General features: G+C 41.3%; 1 protein-coding gene across 1 annotated transcript in view; it reads left to right on the forward strand.

The window, feature by feature from the left end:
- The first annotated feature begins 228 nt into the window (after positions 1-228).
- The window catches only part of SRR (serine racemase), a 25,894-nt gene continuing 4,169 nt past the window's right edge, over positions 229-21,953 (forward strand). The window contains exons 1-10 of the mRNA XM_010151170.1: positions 229-311; positions 4,279-4,621; positions 9,360-9,476; positions 10,269-10,510; positions 14,675-14,840; positions 15,507-15,603; positions 16,518-16,593; positions 17,307-17,432; positions 18,257-18,424; positions 18,733-18,790. Coding sequence (XP_010149472.1) covers positions 229-311; positions 4,279-4,621; positions 9,360-9,476; positions 10,269-10,510; positions 14,675-14,840; positions 15,507-15,603; positions 16,518-16,593; positions 17,307-17,432; positions 18,257-18,424; positions 18,733-18,790 — 1,476 coding nt within the window. The remainder of the gene's footprint in view (positions 312-4,278; positions 4,622-9,359; positions 9,477-10,268; positions 10,511-14,674; positions 14,841-15,506; positions 15,604-16,517; positions 16,594-17,306; positions 17,433-18,256; positions 18,425-18,732; positions 18,791-21,953) is intronic.

The raw sequence follows: 21,953 nt of genomic DNA on the forward strand, positions 1-21,953 counted from the left end.
ATCCACCAAGGTCATGACCCCTTCAAGAAGGCCACCATACTTCTTTGTTTCCTTTTGTGACACTAGAATTTCTACCTGTGGAGCAGCACAGTAACATGAGAATGTATTTCCATAATTCCAACTTCATTTCTGCCTCAAAACACATTGTTGTAACTCTTTGTAAGAGGTAAAAGCTGCCAAATGGGCCAAATGCTGATATCCGGTAGCTCTGCAAATCCAGATGGCAAGATGGGGTCAGACCAAAGAGCAGTTTACCCCTGTATCTTCTCTGTAGTGGTGGTCAGTAACAGGAGCTTGGAGAAGGAGAAAAGGTACCTAAGATGCTTTCACGGGGTCTGCCAAATAAGTGCTATGGGGCTTCCTGGATCACAGAGTGCTTCTTGGTTTGTTGGTCACTTTAGACCTACTTCTGTATAGTTGCACGCTTGTTTTTAGGAACCCATTTCCACCATTGTCCTTCATAGCATCCTGAGGTCATGAGTTCTGTGAGCCACTTATTTTCTGTAAGAAGGGAACTTTAAAATTTGCTATTTGATACTTTCGTATGACCTCCCACTAACGTTTATACTGGGAGAAACAGCAACTAATCCTTCCCAGTTAACTGTTTCCTGGATATCCGTGGCTTTGTAGTTTTTTTGCTCCTTCAGTTTCAGAAGCTGAAGAGATCTGTTATACCAGTTTAATCTGTTTAGTCCATTTCATGGATCCTGAGGGAGGCAATCTGCATATGCTTCATCTGGTGGGGACATGTAATTGTCCCATGATTGCAGGCTAACTGTGTGGGCATTCCTTTCTCCTTGTAAGGGAAGCGACAGTTGTCGTCTTTAGGTGCAGTATGCACTGCTGCTGCATTTTATCTTTCAAAAATTATTTTTGTCCTTTTTATTAATTTCTTAGTTTATTAATATTACTATGCTTCCAAACTTGTTTTCCCCAGTGCTGTTTAACCTGATGAAAATGATCCATTGTATTCAAAAAAGCAAATTGTAAACAGAAAAGTGACTCATTCCAAGTTGTTGCTTTTTATCATTCAAAGAGTACGTTTTGGCACACTCTGTCTTTACATTGTCTTTGAGACTTTAAACTATGTAAAGCTATCTTCTTAAACAAATTATATTCTTTACAGTTTCTTAATTATTCATGCAATATCTGCATACAGATCTTCTCTTTTATTTTTTGCAGTTATGCTGAGCAGCTGTTCTTGAAAAAGTAGGTTTATAAACTGTATTTTCATGTTTGCTTTTACTAATCGCTTTAAAGGTAAAATGTTGTAATTTAGAACCATGTAACAAAGCTTGCCAGCTGGGTGTTTGTTTTATGGCTGGAAAGAGATATTTTTACGAAAACTTTCTTAGACAAACTCCAAAAAGGAAAAACGGTCCATCTGAAAGGAGCGATGCTTTATAATGCTGGCGTTTGTATTTATGTTGGCTCAGATTTTCGTCTGGTGGGCATGATCGCTAGAATAGGGGCCGTCTTTTGTTACTCTGCATGAGAAGCCACATGTTGGCTTTTTTGGGAGCACTTGCATGCTTTTCTGCCTGCTTTGTCTAATCCTGCAAAAGAAATTCACACTGAGTGATCTACAGCTGACATGTGAACTGTGCTTGAGGATACACATGCATGCGACCCGACAGCGCTATTGGTTGTCAGTTTGTGATGGATTATCAAACCTCAACCCACTCTTTGACTTGGGAGTTCGAGAGCTCTCAGTGGGTCCGTGGCACACGCAGGCAAGTTCAACAGGGAAAATGTCATTTGCTAATGTAAATGAAAAATATGTACTTTTTTACTTTTGTTCTTTTTTTCCAATTGGTCATAAGGCATTGTCTTCGTCATGGTCATGAGCAGATAGATACTCACTCTTCATGAGAGCAGTATGGCCTATCAGGGGCTGAGAATCTGATTTATTTCCCTCCTTTGTCCTGCCAAAAAAAGGAGATCCGGGAGTAGGGCCAAAAATCAATACTCTCTTTTGGTCTTTCTATTTGCAGATATAAAACTATTCAACAGCACTAGTGTGGTGAGGCACTGCCCTGTTGTTTGTACTTTCTAGCAGAATCCTGGTTCGTCAATGGGTTTTTTGTGGTCATCTTTGACTGGGTTTTTTTAATGGACTTTTTGTAGTTGATTGCAACAAGTGCCAAGAGAAAGGAGATAAATTCACAGGATCTCAAATGCCATTCAGTAAAAGAAAACAAACAAACAAACAAACAAACAAAACCCCCAAAAAACCCGGACCTAGAAAAATCACAGGTTTTTTTGATCTACCTATATATTTTACTTACATATACCCTTTTAACCCACTGTCAGTGAAAGAAGTATCATTCTTTGATAACGCTTGCTAAACATTTCAGATAATATGTTTAGAGGTAAGATTTATATGCTCTTCTCTTTTTGGAGTGGTCATGGGCTGTTGTGGTATGGAAAATGTTTTTTATGGGGGGAAGGTAGGGAATGAACTCTTAACAGTGATGTGGCCTCTTAGATAATGATAGCTGTTGTTTATGCCAGGGGCTGTGCTGTGACAAGTTCACAGGGAGACAGTCTGATCTGATTCTCACCTTTGCATTAAGCTGACGAACATGCATGAGAGCTAACACTGGAAGCTTAACATCTTTATGAAGTGTCCCAACCCTCTAACCCCAGAGGAGCAGAAACGCAGAAAAGTATGGAATAGAGCCACTTGATAAGCTATTTAATTTGAAGACAGAGTGCCAGCTTGTATCAGCTTAAAGATACGGTATTGGGAATTTTAAATCACAAGTTTCAAGATAAGTTACAAAGGTGTAAATACTTTATTTATTTATCTTAGAAAATTAGCGGTGATCTCATTAATATTGGAGATAGAAGACCTTGCTGCAAAAATTGTCCTTTTTGTCACTTGTCAGGTTATACAGAATGGTTGATTCTACTGGTATATTAATTGATTCAAATAACAACACCTTTTATGTTGCCCATATTGTTATGTGAAGTTCTCAGTGGAACACAGTGCTTCCACACAGTGGAAGTGTGACTGGAAGCAGAGCTACTGGCACAAGATCATTTGGACCACAGAAAAAATAGATGACACTGCCAAAAGTGGGGCAATTGCTCAAAAAACAACTGTTTCTAAATATTTTAAAATTCTTCTTTGGAAATTATTACAGTGCATATTACAGTGCTGATGGTTGCTGTAAAACTAGGGCAACATTGTCTTTAGCCAACCCTGCTGATGAATAACGGCATGTCTTAAATCCAAATTGTTTTGTGATAATGAAAATATTTTTGTTGGAGATGATGCTGAAATCTATGACATAACGTAACGTGTGTTGAGGGACTTAGACCATGTGTGTAATCAATCATAGCCACAGACCAGGGGTGGTATGAGCACTTTTCCAAATCAGTCTTTTGCTTAATGCTCCCTTTCCCCCACATTATTCTCCAAATTCTAAGAATTCCTAGAAGTATTGCCCGTATTTGTTAGTAGGCTTTTGAAATCCTACACTACAGCATATTATCCCTTGGGAACTCCTGAACACTGTGGGCCACAGAGTAAGGTGGTTGAAGGTAGGAAAAGTGGCAATTTTTTGTAGCAGTTTTTTCTCTCCAAAGTTTCTTAGGGAAGGAGGTTTGTGTGGCCTCACGGTATCATCTTGTCTACAGGTATGTTTATCTATGAGGTGTAACTCACAGATCAGGAGGCCTATTTTTTTAGCTCTGTAGGATATAATTGTTATCCTTTATCCAAGTAATTTCTTCCCATCACGAGTCAGTTGACACCTGTCAAGAGTGTGCTCTACAAGTATGCAAGGGCAGAGAAGCAGACCTCTTGTGTACAATGTAATGACAATTGTTACTGCTATTAGTAATAAGTATTAGGGAATGCTCTGCAGCAGCTATTTGCCTTTTTTTAAAACCATGGAGTTGCATACAGCAAATACAATTCCAGTTATTCCAGAATTTCTGAACCCCCTGAACTGGGATCACTGCCGATTGAGACTGAGTACCAAGGAAGGTTTGGCTGCTCAGACAGCGTGGACTGCATCTTTCTTACTTTCTTGGGTATGCCAAATTTCCAGTTTGCCCATCTGCCGGGTTATCGATGGCTTTTCTAAAGCTGGGTGGTTACAGTGGCTTTCAATCCACCTGCAAATTGAGGTAATATGACAGTAATAATTCAGTCTGCTTGTTTGTGGCTTGCAAAAAGCAACTGAGATGTACATCCTTCTTAAATGCTAAATGTCAAGCCTGTAATCATCCAAGCTTTCCTAACAAGTTTCTTTTATTTGTTTTCAGGGATGACAATAAGATAAAGAAACCAGATGCCCCAGCACTTTGTGATCTTCACTGTTGTAAGGATGGGCCAATAAGAAATGGTCTTATTGGGCAGAAGCCACCCTCAATCAACCCTGAGAGACTGAAAGATTTTGGCGAGGAGGATTACCTGAATGGGGATGTGAAGACCTGGGAAATGAAGATCGTGAGCCGTAATGAGGAGTTACTTAGAGATGCCCTTTCACGCATCCCTCAGTCAAGCAGTAGGACCAGCCTGTCAAGCAGTAACAAGCTGATTCGATTTGAAGATATTAGTGCAGCAGCTTTCAAAATCCAGTGTGGTGTTCAGAAAACACCCTGCATGGTAGGGAGTCATTATGGCTTTGTGTTCTCTCACTGTTTCTTTTCTTTATGAGAGTTGATCAGAAATTAAAGGAAGAGTTATGTGTGGGTTGCAGCAGATAGATCTGTGTAAAATGTCCCCTGTTCATATTAGTTGTTGTTAACTGTCAATAATAATTTTCTTCTTACCTGTTCACACTAACCTAAATCCTCAAAGATTGCAGTGATCTGTAAACAAAGGATAAACCACGTTAGGCATAGACTTAATGCACTGTGGTATTATGCTGCCGGTGAAAACCCTCGCTGCAAGGATCCCAAGTTAGAGGTGGCAGACTGTCAGTGTTTGGGTAAGCAGCTTGTGGAAGGGTCTGGTTTGGAACCAGCCCTCATATTTAGAGAGTTCAAAGGTACAGACCTTCCTTCCTAGCCTGGCCAACCTGGCAAGGCTGGATGTGTTCTGTAACCAGGCGGTTCTGCCGCGTGAGTCTTCATCAAAACGAGGGTATTAAGATGTACACACGCACCTCTTGATCAGTCTGGGTATGACCATGACTGAGACGCTCCCATAAATGTACTGTCACTTGCTAAAGTGTAAAAGAAGTACAGTGGCAAGCTACTTCACTTGTGGTGTACTTCTACTGTTAGTAGCCTTCATGAAGACTACTGTAGGCACTCTGTGGTCTTTGCCAAATGGCAATTCATAACAGCAGCCCCAAATCACTCTCTCAATGAATCCCTCCCTCTTGCTGACCCAGGGTACCCTGACAGCACTACCATCCATGGATTGTCTTTCTGGCCTGCACAGTGCCTAGGGTTAATAGTTCCTGGAGCAAAGTGGTTGGGTCTACAAGGCAGAGCAGTTCTGGTTCCCAGATGCTGCATGCTGATTCAGAGATATAATTGCTTTCAGCAGAGTTCCCAAAAATAAGGATAGCTGTGTCTTTTTGTAGCATACTATTGAAGGAGTGTGTCTCATGACAAAGGGCATGATGTAAGATGGTTTGGGACTGTAAAGCGACACGAAAAACTTGCAGGGTAGTGTTAGCTGGAGTGCAGGGAGTCAAACTGGATGCATTTTGCATTCATACTGCCTGTTCAGAGTGTCTCTGGTGTAAACTATCCTGCCAGCTGTACCTGGATTTCCTTTTAGACTGGAAAAGTTGGCTTGCCTGAGAAGGCAGCAGGGCGAATTGAGCAAACACGTGTGCAGCACGGGTGGTCAGGGGGCCAGGGCCTGGGTGAACAGAGGGAACGTAGTAAACCCCACACATTGCATCGTTTGTCACCAAAATTCTGACTGTCAGGCTTGAGAGCACAGACAGTGCGCTAGACAGAAGTGTCAATCTTCTGCTTTTGAGGACAGACTGTCCCAAAAAGAGAAGATTTGCACTTATATTGCAGGTGGTGAATACTGCACTTCTCTGTAATTGACAACTCTGGCTGTATTTGTTAGATGGGTTTAATCTTGCTGTACAAAGGTAGGTCAGTCTATGGGCAGGAAGAGGAGGGTGTCAGGGCTAAATTTGGAAAGCAGAATTAGCTGGCTCCCTTCCCTTTGATAGCCTCCATCATGCCTTCCCCACAGCTCATGGCATCGTGCACTTCTGCCAAACTAGCGAAGCCTATCTCAGCCCTGTGCTCTGGGCCGTGTCCTTGCTCCCAACACAGCCTAGTGCAGGAAAAGGCGAGACGGCAGCACTGAGTCCATCCCTGCTCCTGCAGGCATCCGTGGAAGACAAAATTCTCGTAAACTGATCGTGTTCCTGCTCACAAGTAGTTAAGCTCTCTTTGGCCAGTTCACACCATTTGTTCTCAGGCAGCTTTGCCCCTCAGCTTAAAGAGTTCTTTTCTCTAGGGTGTCCCTAGCAGATGTATGCAACACAGTCGTAGTCCCTCTCTGCATTTACTGTGCCAAGCTAAACAGGCTAACTTTCTTCAGTCTCTTCCTATGAACTATGCTTTTGGGATGATCAGAATAGTGAAAAATCTATATCCCCACTTGTTTTAGTGTGAAAAATAGCCCATGACTCTTGGTCTTCAATGTAATGTTCCCACAGAAGTCATTGGTGTATGTTTCGTGAACTGTTTCAAAAGGAAACTCTTGAAAACACAGAGTGGTGTCAAGAAAAACACAGATAACCTTTAGTTCAACTGGCTGCTGTGAGGTAAGGGCCCCTTTTAGGGACATCTCTTTGGATTTAAAGAATCAAGTATAACTCTAACCCATTCAGTTAATTGAATGAAGAAATACTTTGCAGGGTGATTCATAATCTGCAGTTTAAGACCACGAATGGAACTTCCTGGTTCGTTATGCCTGGAGCTGAGATCGGGCATCGTGATTGCAACAGATGTTATAGAGGTAGTGAGTATAGGAAAACAAGGAATGAACTTTAAATTGGGCACTTAGTTTGGTTACTGATGTAGGAAATGTAAGAGTTGTTTTGTGTTAGCTTTTTGGATGCCAAACGGAGGCTCTGCTGTGTGTTGTACACAGTATCTGTAGTCCCTGGATAAGGCCACAGTGACAAAAGGGAAAACTTACAGGTGGGTTCAGTGGGTGGTACAAGGCCACACATCAGGTCAATAAGCTGAAAATAGTGCTGACACTTCCTTTGTTAGAAGTAATTGCCACATTTAGGCTACATTTTAAAAAGCGCCTCAGTTAAAAGAAGCAGAAAAGGATAACCTAAAGAGTTAAAATATTGAGTTTCAGAATTAAAGAAAAATAATAATAATCTGAAGTACACCTCCTCTGTGGTAAAGAGTGACTTAATGACACATATTTTAAAATGTAAGAGACTTAGAAACTTTATAAAGTCACGGGATGATCCATCTCCTTAAATCCTTTTTCTCGTTGTTCACTCTAGAATCCAAGGTTCTCTACAAAACCAAAAATGATAAAACTAGTATGGTATGTGAAGAATTGGTAAAGCAGTGTTTATTATCTAGAGTTCTTTTCTTTTGCGTAGGCGTTCTCCATAGATTAGGCTGTTTAGGATAGAAACTGTTATCCTATTACTGTACTAAGCACTTTCAATTCTTTCAGTTCTGCAGCCAGATTTGCAAAGGAGCAGGAAGTGGTAGCTCCTGTTGCAGGATTTTTAGAAGCAAAATAGAGAATCTGGCCCCACCTATGGGTGAGAAATTTAAAATATGCTTGTAAATCCACTAAAAAGCATTGAAACATGAATCTGAAATATTTAGTTTAACTGTATACCTTAAAGCAAGTATTTGTTTCTGATGGACTTAGGTTATATAAATTCACATTGAAATTCCCATAGTCTGAAAAATGTCAGCACCGATTGCCATGTACACAATACACCCTATGCATGACACTGCCAAATACTCTTTGAGATAAATATTTGAAATATATTGTTATGCTGTCTTTTAATCTCTCTCTTTTTGTGATTTATCATAAACGAAGGCTTGATCCCTTAAATGCCCAGGTCCTCATTTGCTTTGGCAGCTGATGGAAGAAGTAGAGCCAGTTATGAAATAGAGATGCAATAAGCCTGAGGAACTAGAACCCACGGGCTTACTGCAGCTCTATTTCATAAGTTACCTTGTTTAAAATTCTTGTTTTAGATAATATAGTAAGAGGAAATTAATATGCCAATGCATGCTGTGAGTGCCCTACTATAAACATTTATAAAGATTTGTCACTAAAAAAATAATTAAAAAATCATGCACTGGGACACTGCATCACATAACCTGTGATTGCTAATTCCTCTTGGATCAGGGATCCTTTCTGTTCTGAACTGAGCATTCTCAAACAGCTGCTGCTTACACTTGCAGTCCTGGGAAATATTTTTTTAATTATTTCCATCGCTTTTCAAATAAGAACTGTCCCTACTCATGTCATACTGTCCTTAGGGTGGAAAATGAGCAATATTCAGTCATGAATCAGTGGCAGAAACCAGAGCAGACTGTCGTGGTTCAATCTTATCTAGCAATTAAGTACCAATCAGCTGCTCGCTCACCTCCACCTCACCCCCAGTGCAGGAGGAGAGTTGGAGGAAAAGACAAGGAAGCTCGTAAAGCTGAGATAAGAACTATTTAATAATTGGATATAAATCAAAATTATAGTGATACTGCTAATACTAACAATACTACTGCTAATAAGTAATTAAAATAATAGAAAACAGAAAATATTATACAATTGCTCACCACCTGCCTACTGACACACAGCCTGGTCCCAGAGCAGCAAGAGTCTAAGCCCCAGAGCCAGAGCCCCAGGGTGACAAAACCACTGGGAAGAAACCAGCTGCCCTGGGCTAGCTGACAGCACTGTGAAGAAAAGGAGCTCATTCCTGCCTGAAACCAGCACACTGAGTCGTAAGGGGAATTTTCTGACTGATTTTGCATCTATTAGGAAATGACCTTATTTTTGGGGCATTCAATATCCAGTTCTGGCAAGTGCTAAAATATCAGGCCATAGTGTGGCTTTTGAAATAATTGAAAATACTTATTTTAATACTTGTATTTGAACAGTAGGAACAAAACTAGTGTTATTTTCAGAATTCATAATAGCATGGGTTGCATATTTCACAGCTGCAAGATTGAAAATGACTTCCGCAGGTCAGAAGAATCTGGTAGGTAAAAACACACTGTCATGTGTTTCTAAAGAAGCAGGTTATGAAACGTACTTCTTAGAGCTCATATGTAGCAGTTGAATGGATGCCTCACCGGGGAGCTGATGGGGTGTGGAAGATTGTTCTTAATTTTAGATACATCCCCATAATAACAATTCTGTACTCCAGTATTCTAGGCTATCCAAGCAGTATGGCATGGACATCTACCTAAAGAAAGAGTTCCTCCAGTACACGGGATCTGTGAAGGAACGAGGTGTTCTTTACCTTCTGACGTCATTGCCTCAGGTATAACAAAGCATCAGCGTTCAGTAAGAAATAGATTAGTTCTGCTTCACAAAAATGGAGCAGAGTTAAAGATCATTTTACCCATAATGTCCGTGGAATCACACTGTTTCTTGCCTTTTGAACCATTGTGCTGAACAGTATAGATACATCCGCTAGTATCTGAATGTAAAACACTTTACTACTTGGCTGATTGGCTGGTGAAATGCTTGACAATATTTGAAAGAAAAGCTTGAATAATGTAAATATCAGCATTTTTTCTGTGAGATTTAGCTGAAAATGCTTGTATGCACACTAATGTTCTGACATGTTGAAACCACCAAATGTTAAGTGATGATGAAATTGGTTACAATGGATGACGAGAAGGATTTAGATCACCGCTTGATTTTGTAATGAATTTCAGTATCATTACATGAATAGCTTGCTTATCATTTGTTGTAGGAGGTTATTGAGTCTCTGCAGCAATAATAATTATAATTGGCATGATACAGCAGCCCTGAAACAATGGTTATTCCTGCACTTCTGTAATAATAAGACTAAACCCTTCTATTAGAGGGAAACGTAAAATGAAATAATTTCACACTGTCAGAGAAGAGGGACCAGACAAGGACTGAACTTGTGCTGTCTTAGCTTTGTGTGTAAGTCCTGAGATCATGCCAGACACACGTACACTGTATCATAATACGATCAGCTAGTAGAGGAAAAGAAGGAAATCAGACTATTAGAATGATCCAGGATCATATAGGACAACTCTGTGACACTATATAATATGCAATAAGCAACCCTGTTTTTTAGGATCAGCAAAGAAAGGGGGTGATCGTGGCTTCGGACAGTAACTTTTCCATGGCTGTGGCTTACCATGCCTCAGAGCTCCGTATTCCAGTGTTTGTCATCATGTCAACCAGCACGTCCCCGGCCAGAGTGAAAATGTGCCGTGAGTACGGTGCCATGGTTATATCGTATGGCACTACAGCTAAGGATTCCCAGACGCATGCAAGGAGGTTGGCGCAGGAGAACGGTTACCTCTACCTCGAAGAGTAAGTGGAAAGTCAGGTTGATAAGAAAGATTAGATTTAGATACTTGCACCATTCTGCAAAAATGTTTTGTTTCATTAAAATTTGATCACAGGTCACTAAAATGTTCCCCCTAGCTGCAGCAGGGACAGTTACTTATTCCCAGGTACTAATCATCAGTCTTTCTGTAACACTTGGGAATGGAAACCAAAATGAAGCACTCTTCCCCTAAATTAGGCAAACGTCATGATTAGAAATTAGAGGGGCGCGTATGATAATGGATAACTGTTAACTCTTTATGAACCCTGCCAGAAAGCATTGAGGCTAGCGTTCATGTTTGGTCTCTGTTTGGAGTAAGGTGTGTAAAAGCTAGTCCTTAATGCAAAAGGTTCGGTGTCGTAGTGTCGTAGCAAGAGAAGGTTAATGCTGCAGAATTTTCACATGTCTGGTATGAGTGACAATACTGTGATTCTGAAAGATGATGATGAAGAGGTTACTTCACACATATATTTAAAGTATCTAAGGATGAGTATAAATTGAATTTTGAAGTATTTGAGGTCATTGAACAAGCTGGGTCTAATAAAACATGATTAGAATAAGACAGGCAAAAATATTTAGAACTGATCCATTTTTCTTTTTTTTTTCCTTTTCTCTCCATAGTCTCTTCCACCTTTCCCTTCCCTTTTTTTTTTTTTCCTTACCTTTATTCAAGTAAGTTTTCCAAGCGTGGAGGAGTGAATCATTAGCATGAGGTAGCTGGCAGTCCCTCTGATGCACTCAACTGGAATGTTACTCTCCCTCCCCACCTCTGTGCAGGCTTTATCCACCACTTCATGTTTGTGCGGCACCTAGAGCAGTGAGTGCCCGTTCCCTTTCGGCTCCGAGGCACTACTGCATTAACCATAGCGATGAGGAGTGACTTTGCTTGGAAAGAGGATCCCAGAATGAGCAGAATGGAGAAAGCCCTCACTTCTTTCCCAGTTGGTTTACTGGGAAGGCAACATTCAAAACTGTACTTTTCAATCACACTGTTAGCTCTGCCGACAGCAAGTGACCCACAGGGCCGGTTGCTGTGCCTTGTCTGTCACCACGGGCACAACCTTGTCCCAGACTGAGACTTTGAAAGAAACCCAATGGAATAAGGTGTCCTGCATCACACTAAATTTTGAACCCATTTAGGTTTTCTTTGAAAACCACAGCTTTCCATAAATTTGTGATTTCCAAATTTCTGTCAGCCATTGCTCAATGGATATGTTAGCTCCCAGCTGCCTTGCATCAGCTGTCACGTTTGCATGTAAGAACTAAAGGGTTTATTTTGAAATTTCATGTTTATTCTGCCCCTCTTCCCCAAATAATTATTTGTTTTACACAAGATAGATATTCTCCAGGTTTATGACGCTCCAGGGACAATGCATGTGAAGGACTTCAGCATCTAGCATTGAGGAACCCTAAGTGAACTCCTTATTGTTCATATCAAGGAACACTGATTTATTTCAGTTTTCAGGTTACAAGCAACAGGTATTTCAGGTTGCAAGGAACTGAGTTATTCAATCTGTTACCATGTTTACTTAAAATCTCACAGATGCAATTTTTCACACCCTGGAGGGGACACCACCCCACACCCCCCAAAAAACCCAAAAACAACCAAACAAAAAAACACCCAACCCAAAGAAACACTACAGTTGTCAGCCTTTCCATAATGGGATGCCTGAAATGTATTTTGTTAGGTGTAGACTGGGAGAGCTTTCCCGGAGAGATGTGTGTGTATATGGCTAGCCAGTCTTCTTCAGTGGATGTCTGACACACGTTCATTGTCACTTGCCAAAGCTGCCTGTAAAACATCTGCTTGTCTCCTGTGCTTTAGAATGGAACTTCTGCAATGTCATTTTATGTCAGTTTAATTCCAGCTTGCATGAAACCCCTAGCAATTTGGTCTCTGGTTGTCCTTAACCAACAATTCATTCTTTCCTCCCTGAAGTAGCCATTACGTGACTGTCTCTGGTTTTACCTGCATGGGTAATGCCCTGTCGTTGGGTGTGTCAGTGTCAGTTCTTCCTATTTCTTGAGTGCAATTACAATACTACGTTATGAAAATGATCATGCAACAGTCCAATTACAGGAAGCAAACTTTTTATCCAACTGCAACTTCCTGTGAAATTCCAGGAAGGAATTGTTATTTTTCAAGTTGGAATTCAATCATTGAGTCTAATTGCTGGCTAGGTAACATGGGATTTTTAATAACTATAGGTGTTCTGGACCTCATTATAAATGCAATGTAAATACTGCCAGTAAGTAACACAGTACCTCTAGGGTGTTGTGAGAAAGATTAATTTGTGAATCAGAGAGGTACGTGTGCCACTGAATGAATCACACACCTTCCTTCCTTGAGAGTCCACTTTTTCTTGTGTAACTCCATAACCAAATACCTGCTTCTCATCCATTTGTGATCTTGTTAGTCTATTACTCTAGAAAGGATGGATGATAGATTTTGAGCCCTTTATTTGGAGAGCAGAGAAACAAAGCCTGCTAGCTGCCACGTCAAAATTTCATTGGGAAACTGAACCCTGACGGCCCATCTTTGACTACATGTTTCAGAAGGCAAATGGCCAAATTTCTACCTCTGATTCAAAAATGCTTGGTTAAATCTACAGTCTTTAGATTCATCTGCTCTTTTCCGAAGGAGATGTGTTTGCCTTCACAAAGAAGTAATCACAGTGCAAATGAAATAACGCGTTTCATGATAAAAAGCTGAAGGCTGATCAGTGAAGTGGTGGATGTTAGCAAGGAAAACACGATTACCTGAAACATTAATTCAAACTGCTGATAAATCTCCATGCCCAGAGCAATCTCCTTCGGACAGAGATTTCAGCTGTTAGAGAAGTTTTACTCATAAATTGAATATCCCAGGTCCTCATTCATTTTTGCAGGTCCCTCTGGTCTCCCATGTAACCATGGCAGGGATACTCTGCAAACTCAGTTCTGAGCCTTATTTGCAAATAAGGCTCCAGAACTGTTCAGGAGACCAGTGATAATACCGTGGTACATGTAAGAGGGAGCAGAGAACTCCTTCAGTGTCTTGGTAAAGACTATAAATGCAAGGGTTCGGTTGCCCATCCCACTATGATTTCTTGCCTTTGTCTTTAGCTGTGCAACAGGAGTAGAAGTTCATTCCCTCTATCCTTTCTGGTGTAGTTATGTAGACTCTCGCCCTGAGGGGTTTGCTGTGTTTTGCTGTAAACAAGGTAATGTCTCAAGAGGGCATTGGTCTCTGCCTTGCAGGCGTTCTGTGCTCCTGTGCCTCTGTGTGCAGGTCTAACAGAAACAGAAGCATAGCTTCCTAGTACCCAAACATCCTGGGTCAAGTAAGCCATTGGGTCTATAATTCTGTTTGCTGATCTGTTTGCCAGAAAAAGCGAACATAAAGGCATACAGAGGTCTCATGTTTTTTGTTCATATCTCAGTCTACATTTACATCATTGCTATCTTTTAGCTAAAATGTAAAACAGCTTTTAGAAATAGATCCAAGTCAATTGTGTGACTGTACAGTGGACTTTCCTTCAATCTTTTGACTCTATGTGTCCCTATTCTGCTCATTTATATTACCTTTGCCTGGAATTGTTTTACCAGTGAGTATTTTGGCATGACTAAATGCTTCTCTTGCCCTTCCAGAGTAATGTGAAGGTATCAGATATTTGCCCTGGATTGTGGAAAGACTTAGCTGTAGCAGTCTGTTTGGTATTTGTGAGGTTGAACGCAGTGCTTAAATTTCACAAAAAATCCCGTTTTTCATGAACACTAAATTCCACTTACAAATAAACGGAAGGAGATTTCCTTTTGAGAGTTTGCTTTTAATTTGCACTGCAACATTTAAAATTCATTAAGCTGAAGGGAGTGCTGGCAGTGGAAACATGATGTCTGTCTCACCAGCTCTGTAAACACCTGATACTGGTAACAACAGAGATAAGTGCTCTTCAGCCTGAAGGCTATTTGGGGGGTTTGTCAACGTTTCCTCCTAGTAGGTAACAGCATGCCATGGTCTGCCTGATGGCGGTGTCCTGCTGTACCACCTCCTCCCCTCTTTGGTCACTCATGTTTTTCTGCTGAACAATGTCTTTAAAGTAGCAGATCGAACTATCGCTGCGTTGATGATGGTGAACCCTGCTGAGCTGTGCTCTTCCTTCCCACAGGGAGGATAGTGCTGTTTACCTGTCGGGCCTGGGAACCGTGGGGCTGGAGGTGTACGAGCAGGTGCCAAAGCTGGATGCGGTGATTTTCCCTGCAGGAGGCCACTGTGGCTTGCTGGCAGGGTCGGCTGCTGCACTCAAACACCTCAACCCACACGTTTCTGTAATTGTAAGTTTCCTTTCAGCTATGAAGTGTTGTATTTTGGCAGCTTTCGCAACAGCTCTTTTCAAAAGGCACTGGTATCTAGTGATAACACTGCACTGGTATCCAATAACACACTGGCAGAGACTGCAAATGCTGGGGACAGGGACTATCTGATCCTGTGGGCTTCACCTAGGAGAAAGCCTCTGAGAGCCTGGGAAGCCTCCTGTCCCTTGGCTGCTTGGCTGGATTTAAGAAAAAATGTGGGGAAGACTCCTCCAAAGCAAAATATTCTGCACAGAGTGGTGAGGCACTGGAACGGGTTGCCCAGAGAAGCTGCGGATGCCCCATCCCTGGAAGTGTCCAAGGCCAGGCTGGATGAGGCTTTGAGCAACCTGGTCTAGTGGAAGGTGTCCCTGCCCATGGCAGGGGGGTTGGGACTTTCAGGTCCCTTTCAGCCTAAACCATTCTATGAAATGAAATCCGATTCAGTGTTTTGAAATAATTTTTCATGGGAGAAGTCTAGCCCTAAATAAGCCACAGGATAAGTTTAATGATAGCACAGTTAATATGCAATTTGAAATTAATTGTTAATTTGAAGAGAAAACTTTTTGTAGCTTTTTTGGTGTCCACTTTGGTGGTGACTGGATTAAAAAAAAAAAAAAAAAAAGTGACAACAGGTATTTTCTCCAGGGGGTTGAATCTGAAAGTTTTCCTGTGTTGCAACAGTCCTTAAAGGCTGGCCACCCAATTGAAGACCAGGCTTGCAGCAATCATCACTTTTATGGAGGTAAGAAAGTGCTTTGGTATTTTTAGAGGTAAAATAGAGGTTGTAATTGATTTCTCCATCTGTATTATTTTCTCATTAATTCAGTACAAACATATTTCAAAAGAAATCTCTGTTGAGTCAGAACTTAAGCTGTAAAAGCAAATTCTGCCACATTTTCACCACCACCACCACCCTGGGATACACTACTAATGCCAGTGCACATGAAATGTTCAGGTGAGTACTTAGAAATATCTGACTACTTATCTGACCATTGTGCTCAGAAGCAGCATCTTAATCAGTGAAGTCCATGGGAAAGCTCTCTTGTAAAACACTTATTTGTGAAAAGGCAGGAAAATGTGGTGAAGTGTTTAGACTCAAAAAACTGTTCTCAGAACATCAATGTTTATAAACAATACAGTTGTTTCCACATCATTTGCTCAAAAAAACCTCAACTGTTAAGCAATTTAAGAATATCCTGTTTACCTGATATTCAAATCTCTGGAAGGTCTGGTTTGAATGGGAGTTTTATGAACAAACAATTCTTAATTCTCTCGGTCAGCTCTGCTCGTCTCGGCACTCCGTTGCTAACCGTTCCGCTGTAGCTAACCAACCCAGTGCTACGCTTGGTTCTTCCCTCCTTCAAGCCTCATTGAACAGCGGAAAGCACTGGGCTACAGGGTCACTTTTGCAGTTCAACTATACCAGTGAAGAATCATAATTTTCTTAAAAGGGTCCAAAATGGCAAAATCTTCCTGTGAGATTTGATCTTCCATTACCAAACACATTTTTGTCATTAAAAAAAAAAAAGGCAACTGAAGATCATATAACAGCAGTGTGCTGTACTCATTAAGGGCACAAAACAGTCAGGACCCTAAATAATGTTGAACTTGTCTAAAGCAGCCAGCTTCATATTTTTGTCTTTTTGAAATCTGCAGATGTGAGCGGACTTTGCTTTGGCAGCAATTCTTTGCAGCTGTCTGGGAAACTTGTGGATAAAGTTGTTGCTGTGAGGTAGGTGAAGAAAAACAGTGAAATGAATAAGACAGGGTGAACATTGCTCTATATGAAAAATGTGCTGTACCCCCAGGGTATGGTGGTTCTTCATGTACAGCAGAGAGTAAGTTGGCAGGAGATGCCCTGGTGCACACACTGTGAGAGCATGGTGGTGGTGGGGTGCCTCTCCTTCCCAGATGGGCCCTAAAGACACTGAACCCAATCCCACGTATCATAGAATATCTTGAGTTGGAAGAGACCCATAAATGACCATCGAGTCCAACTCCCTGCTCCTTGCAGGGCTACCTATACTAAATCATTTGATTAAGGGTATCATCCAGACTGACTGATCCCTTTTGCCAAAACTTCACCTGCTGCTAGTACCTGGTCATGCTCTGGGTGTAAAACTTGTCCTTCTTGTGTTCTACAACACTTGAAGGCAGACTTGTACAAAACTCTTCTAAATCTTGGCAGAAAGGCCACATTGGCAGAATATACTTACCACAAGGCTATAGGTGGCACAATGTTTCTAGCAAAAAATGCCATTCTGTCTTTCAGTCAATAACAAGGCTGAGATGTGCTTTCAGCCCCAGCAGCACAGCTTGCTGTAACACCTCCTTGGGGTCCATGTACCTGGGAGGATGGAAGGAATCCGGTTATACATAAATGTGTTGTCTTTGGCCTTTGGTAGCTCTTTTTGATTTGTTTTGACCCAACTCTCTTACTTTCAGGGAGGAGGACATCCTCATTTCAATGCTGAGATTGCTGGAGTATGAGCGAGCCACGGTTGATGCGGAAGGGGCCATTGGCCTTGCAGCGCTGGTTGCAGGAAAGCTGCCCGAGTTGAAGGGTAAAAGGTACGGCAGCTATTGCAAACGGGGAACGGTGGCGGAATCATGGGGTTGAGTGCCTTGGTCCCAGGAAACGGAGAGACGCAACTTGTTTAATGGGTGATGAGGCAGTTCCTGCTCCTGAACTGGCAACAGGCTTATCTGTGGTGTCTACTTCAGGCTGAAGACACCACTCACAGGTCAGAAGACCATGTTGAACAAGACAAATGTCAGCCTGAAGACCCAACAAATCTTGTCATTCTGAATTCTCAAATGGTTGAGGGAAAGGCAGTCATGCACAACTCCAGGAGGCATGGTCACGTCTGCCAGGAAAGCATGTCCCCTCACGTCAGCCTGTTACCGTCCCTCATTCCACTTGTGGAAATGAGCCCTGTCTGTGGTGGGAGACAGGCTGTTTTCTGCAGTCACTCAGTGGCACCTGCCTCCCGGCCTGGAGAACTCCTGACCAGATAGTCAATGGGATTACCCTTGTGCTTAGCATTAAACCTGTGGGTAAGTGACTTCTTCCATGTGGGCATGAGTACTTCAGTACTTAAGCGGATTGAGATTTGGCTCAGGACATAGGCCGGAATGTATTTAAACTTAACATGCACTCAAGACAAAATAAAATTTCCAGCGCAAGGCATTGTACTCTGAAACACAGCTTCTAGGTTCCCAATGCCTGCCCACAAGGGATGCGGAGATCCAGGGGCCCCTCTGACATGTAATACACATTTATTGAAGGGCAGTCCTAGCAGATCTTAAGCTGATATTCAATACAGTGTCTGCGATCTACAGTTCCTTGGCACAGCCAAGTGCTAATCAAAAATCCTGTTTTTCTCTGTTTTCAGAGTGGCAGTTGTTATATGCAGTGGAAACTTGGAACTGCATTTGCTGCAACAGTGCATAGCTCGTGCCCTGTCCCTCGACTGCAGAGTGTGCAGGTTTTCCCTTGTGCTTTCTGACTGCCCTGGGGACATTTCAAAGCTACTGGAGATTTTGGCTCGGGAAGAAGCAAGGTAAATCAGACTAATAGTAGGGAAATATAACCACAGAATAGCACAAAGATTATGAGAGGTTTGGACAGGTTTCCAAATGTTCTCTGAAGGCAAGCCTGTAAGTGATTACTTAATCAAAGAGTTTTTCTTGTTATATTTCAGAAAAACCTTAATTTCCTTCATTTTTGTTCCAATGTGAAAGCACCTTTTTGCATAGAGTGTCTAATACAGAAGGCAGCAAAGATAGTTACTGTCCAAACACTTGCAGAAACTATTTTGCAGTGGAAGAGGGTTGTTGCAATCTCTAATGTACCCCTTATTTGACCTAGAGTTTTGGATATCCAACAAGAACGCACGTTTGTGACATCTGAGCTCTTCACTGTCGAGGTAAGATGAGATGCAATTTCAGTTTCTCTAGCAGTACTGACCTCTTACTAGTTTATTCTGTTTTCCTTTATCTCTGAATGGCTATGCCGAAGAATTCCAATAGAGTGTGCAGAGTGATTTGGGGAGCAGTGTGATAGGTAATTTCTTCTGTGTTATACAGCATCTTGCCTCACCGAACACTTAGCTTTATAAATAATACAGGACCTGTTCTACCTGTTGTTGCAACACCGGGGGTGAAATCCTCAAGCTGTTCCTATTGCAAACCTCCCTTACCTGCGTGGTGGTGCGCTGGCGGTGGTGAGCAAGCTGCAGCATCCGTCCAGAACTTGTAGAGCCAGCTGTGTAGACTGGCTGTAATTATCTGAGTTCAATTTGCCTTAAAGCAATGTGGAGAACATCCTTTCTCTTAAGGAATCCTCAGTTTTAACCAGGGCCTCAGTTTTGTACCTTATCCACAAAGAGCACAAGAGCAAAATGGTTATTCCTTTGTTGAGTATTTGATACAGTAGCAGTGAGGAGGTGTTATGAGTTAATGGCATCTCTGAAAACAATCATTTGTCTCATGGCATATCTCTTATTTCAGCTGGTTTGGCAAAGGCGTGGTTCCACCGATGTCATGCTACTGCTGTTGGAGTTCCACCTGACTTAGTTTGTGAAATCGTAGGTGTAAGTCAAATTAGGGATCTTTGCTAAACAGGCTCATAACTGGAATTCAGTAATGCTGTTGAGTAAGCAAGTTCTTCGATTTTGGCACTGAAATTTCCCACCTGGATGCAAAAACCTGCTCGGTATTTTCACTTGTGGATACAAAGAACAGGTTTGATGAAAGATGACAGTAGCAAAGGATTGCAGTGAAGTTCGTAAATGTCTTTCAGAACATGATACCAGTTTTCACAAGTGTTTAGGACTAAAACTACCTAGTTCCACAGTGTGCCATAACGATAGGCCAGCTTACTGCTTTGGGTAACTTGACGGTAAAATGACACTGCCCTGATTCAGCACCTAATTTAGCTCTGAAAAGCCTTTTTACTGAAGGCTAGATTCAACAAACCCTGTAAATCTTCCGAAGCTTTCAATGGGATTTTTATGAAGTAAGTCTTGTTATTTTTATTAATGCTACTAAATAAATTAAACAAAATCCACTCTCTTAGTTTTTGACTGTGAATGTTAGAACAATTTTCCAATGCTCTTGCAGCCTCTCCCAATGAGCCAGTTTTATCAGAATCTGTATTAAATACAGTCCCTGAATGAAAAAGTGCTGTGTGCTATTGTCTACACGTTAAACACAACATATTTTCACTGACTGTCCCCTTCAAGAACCTGACAGTGTTGTTCAACCCTTACAAGAGGGTTGAAGGCAGGAATTTGCATCCCTGAATAATTTAATTGGATGTTGGATCTGCATGATGGCATTTAATCAGTCTGGGAGAGGTTATTGGATAATTAGATGTGAAGTACAAAGTAGTGATCCAGATTTGTAGACTTCAGTGAGTTTGGAGACAGCTCTATCTGGTGACACCTAGTGAATCATGAAGATGTCTTTGAAAACTAAAATAAGGATAACCAAAGAGAGTAAAATACTGACTTTAAACACTGAAGTGAACTTGCTCTAACCAGATATAGAAAAATGTACATATTTTCATAGTAAAGCTAATGCATGTGGGGGAGGTTTTGCTCTTTTCTTTGTTGCTTGTAAGAGCCAAAGTCCTGTGTTAGCAGATCATGTTAAGCATTTGCTACTAAAGCAGACCTGCAAAGAACTTTGTATCATTTTCATCAGTGTAAATCAGAGCACATTAATTTGAGCATGCATTTAAATCTGGATCAAGAACCAAAATTGTCATGTGTTGAACTGCTGGTAAATAATAAGAAAGGCATTACAGCTGTACCCACTCCACTCTGCCTTCAGTACCTACCTGTGACTGTGGGTATGGATGAAGTGTTTGACAGAACAGAGCAGGAAGTGTCGTGGCTTATTTGAAACACTCAATCAGTCCCATCGAGACTGTGGTCTCAGTATTTAATCATCCATTTAGATTTATCCCTGCCTTTCTAAAGGAGCAAAACTTGGCTTCTACTCACTTCTTATCAGGAAGGTAGAGCTTTTTTCCCCCCTGTAGTGAAATGCCTTGCTGGGTTAGTGTTTATTCATCTGGTGCGTGATTGGAACACTCGTGGGGAAGATCCTTGCTAATAGTCTGATTTCATGGAGTAGTAAGGACTTTCTATGTTCAAAATACACTTTGGGGAAAAAAAACTTTTGGGACATTTTACTGGCAAAAATAAGAGGGGTATTTTTAATTAAAAAAGTACTATGGTTGCATTAGATTCAGGTGATTCTTAATGAAATGCCTGGTGCAGTGGGATCAGCTGGTTGTGTTCTTTGGAACAGCGTGGGAGTATCTTTTGGATACTGCCTACTCATACCTCCACTTTAAGATTCTCTTTCCTTGTGGCTCATACTGGCTTTCTGTCTTGCAGAGGACTACACCCTAATTCACTCTTTACTGAGCAGTTAGGAAATGAGTTCCAAAGTCCCAATATTGAAATAGGTAACTCTTAGCAAATCATGTAAATAACCCGTCTGGTAGGCTTTACATTTTACAGCTATTAAATCAGGTTAGATGACCAGGAGTATCTAGACAGAAATAAGGATCAGAGCTAAGGAAAAAATCATCTAGGATCACCAGCTAACTGCATATGGAGATCTAATGGATTACCCAGTTCATGGGAGAAAGCTACAACTTGCTGCTGTGAACTTTCCCTATTCTTTATCGGTAATATTCCAGACTCAATATTTATTGCTAATAATAAATAATAATAAATAATATTTATTTATTGAGACTATTTATTGCTTAAATTACTTCCATCTGTCAGCCTCTTTATAAACATTTAAATCCCTTTAATTTCATATTAGTATTGACTCAGAAAGGAATCAGTGAGCAAAATCAATAAACAACTTGGTAAGATAAGACCTCTCTTTGCTATGAAGCCACGCACAGCTCTGCTGTAGATCGGCAGCTTGCCTGCTTACTGGGTGTCTCATGTTTGGACTCCAGCAACTCAGCTGAAAAAAGTAATATATCTTTGAGATCATCAAGTTTCAAGAAGTCTTCTCACCACTGAAACTGAAGCATATCCAGACTGGCAGGCAGAGGAGGGT

Source organism: Eurypyga helias, unplaced genomic scaffold (assembly GCF_000690775.1).
Source record: "Eurypyga helias isolate BGI_N326 unplaced genomic scaffold, ASM69077v1 scaffold36964, whole genome shotgun sequence".
Classification (NCBI taxonomy): Eukaryota; Metazoa; Chordata; class Aves; order Eurypygiformes; family Eurypygidae; genus Eurypyga; species Eurypyga helias.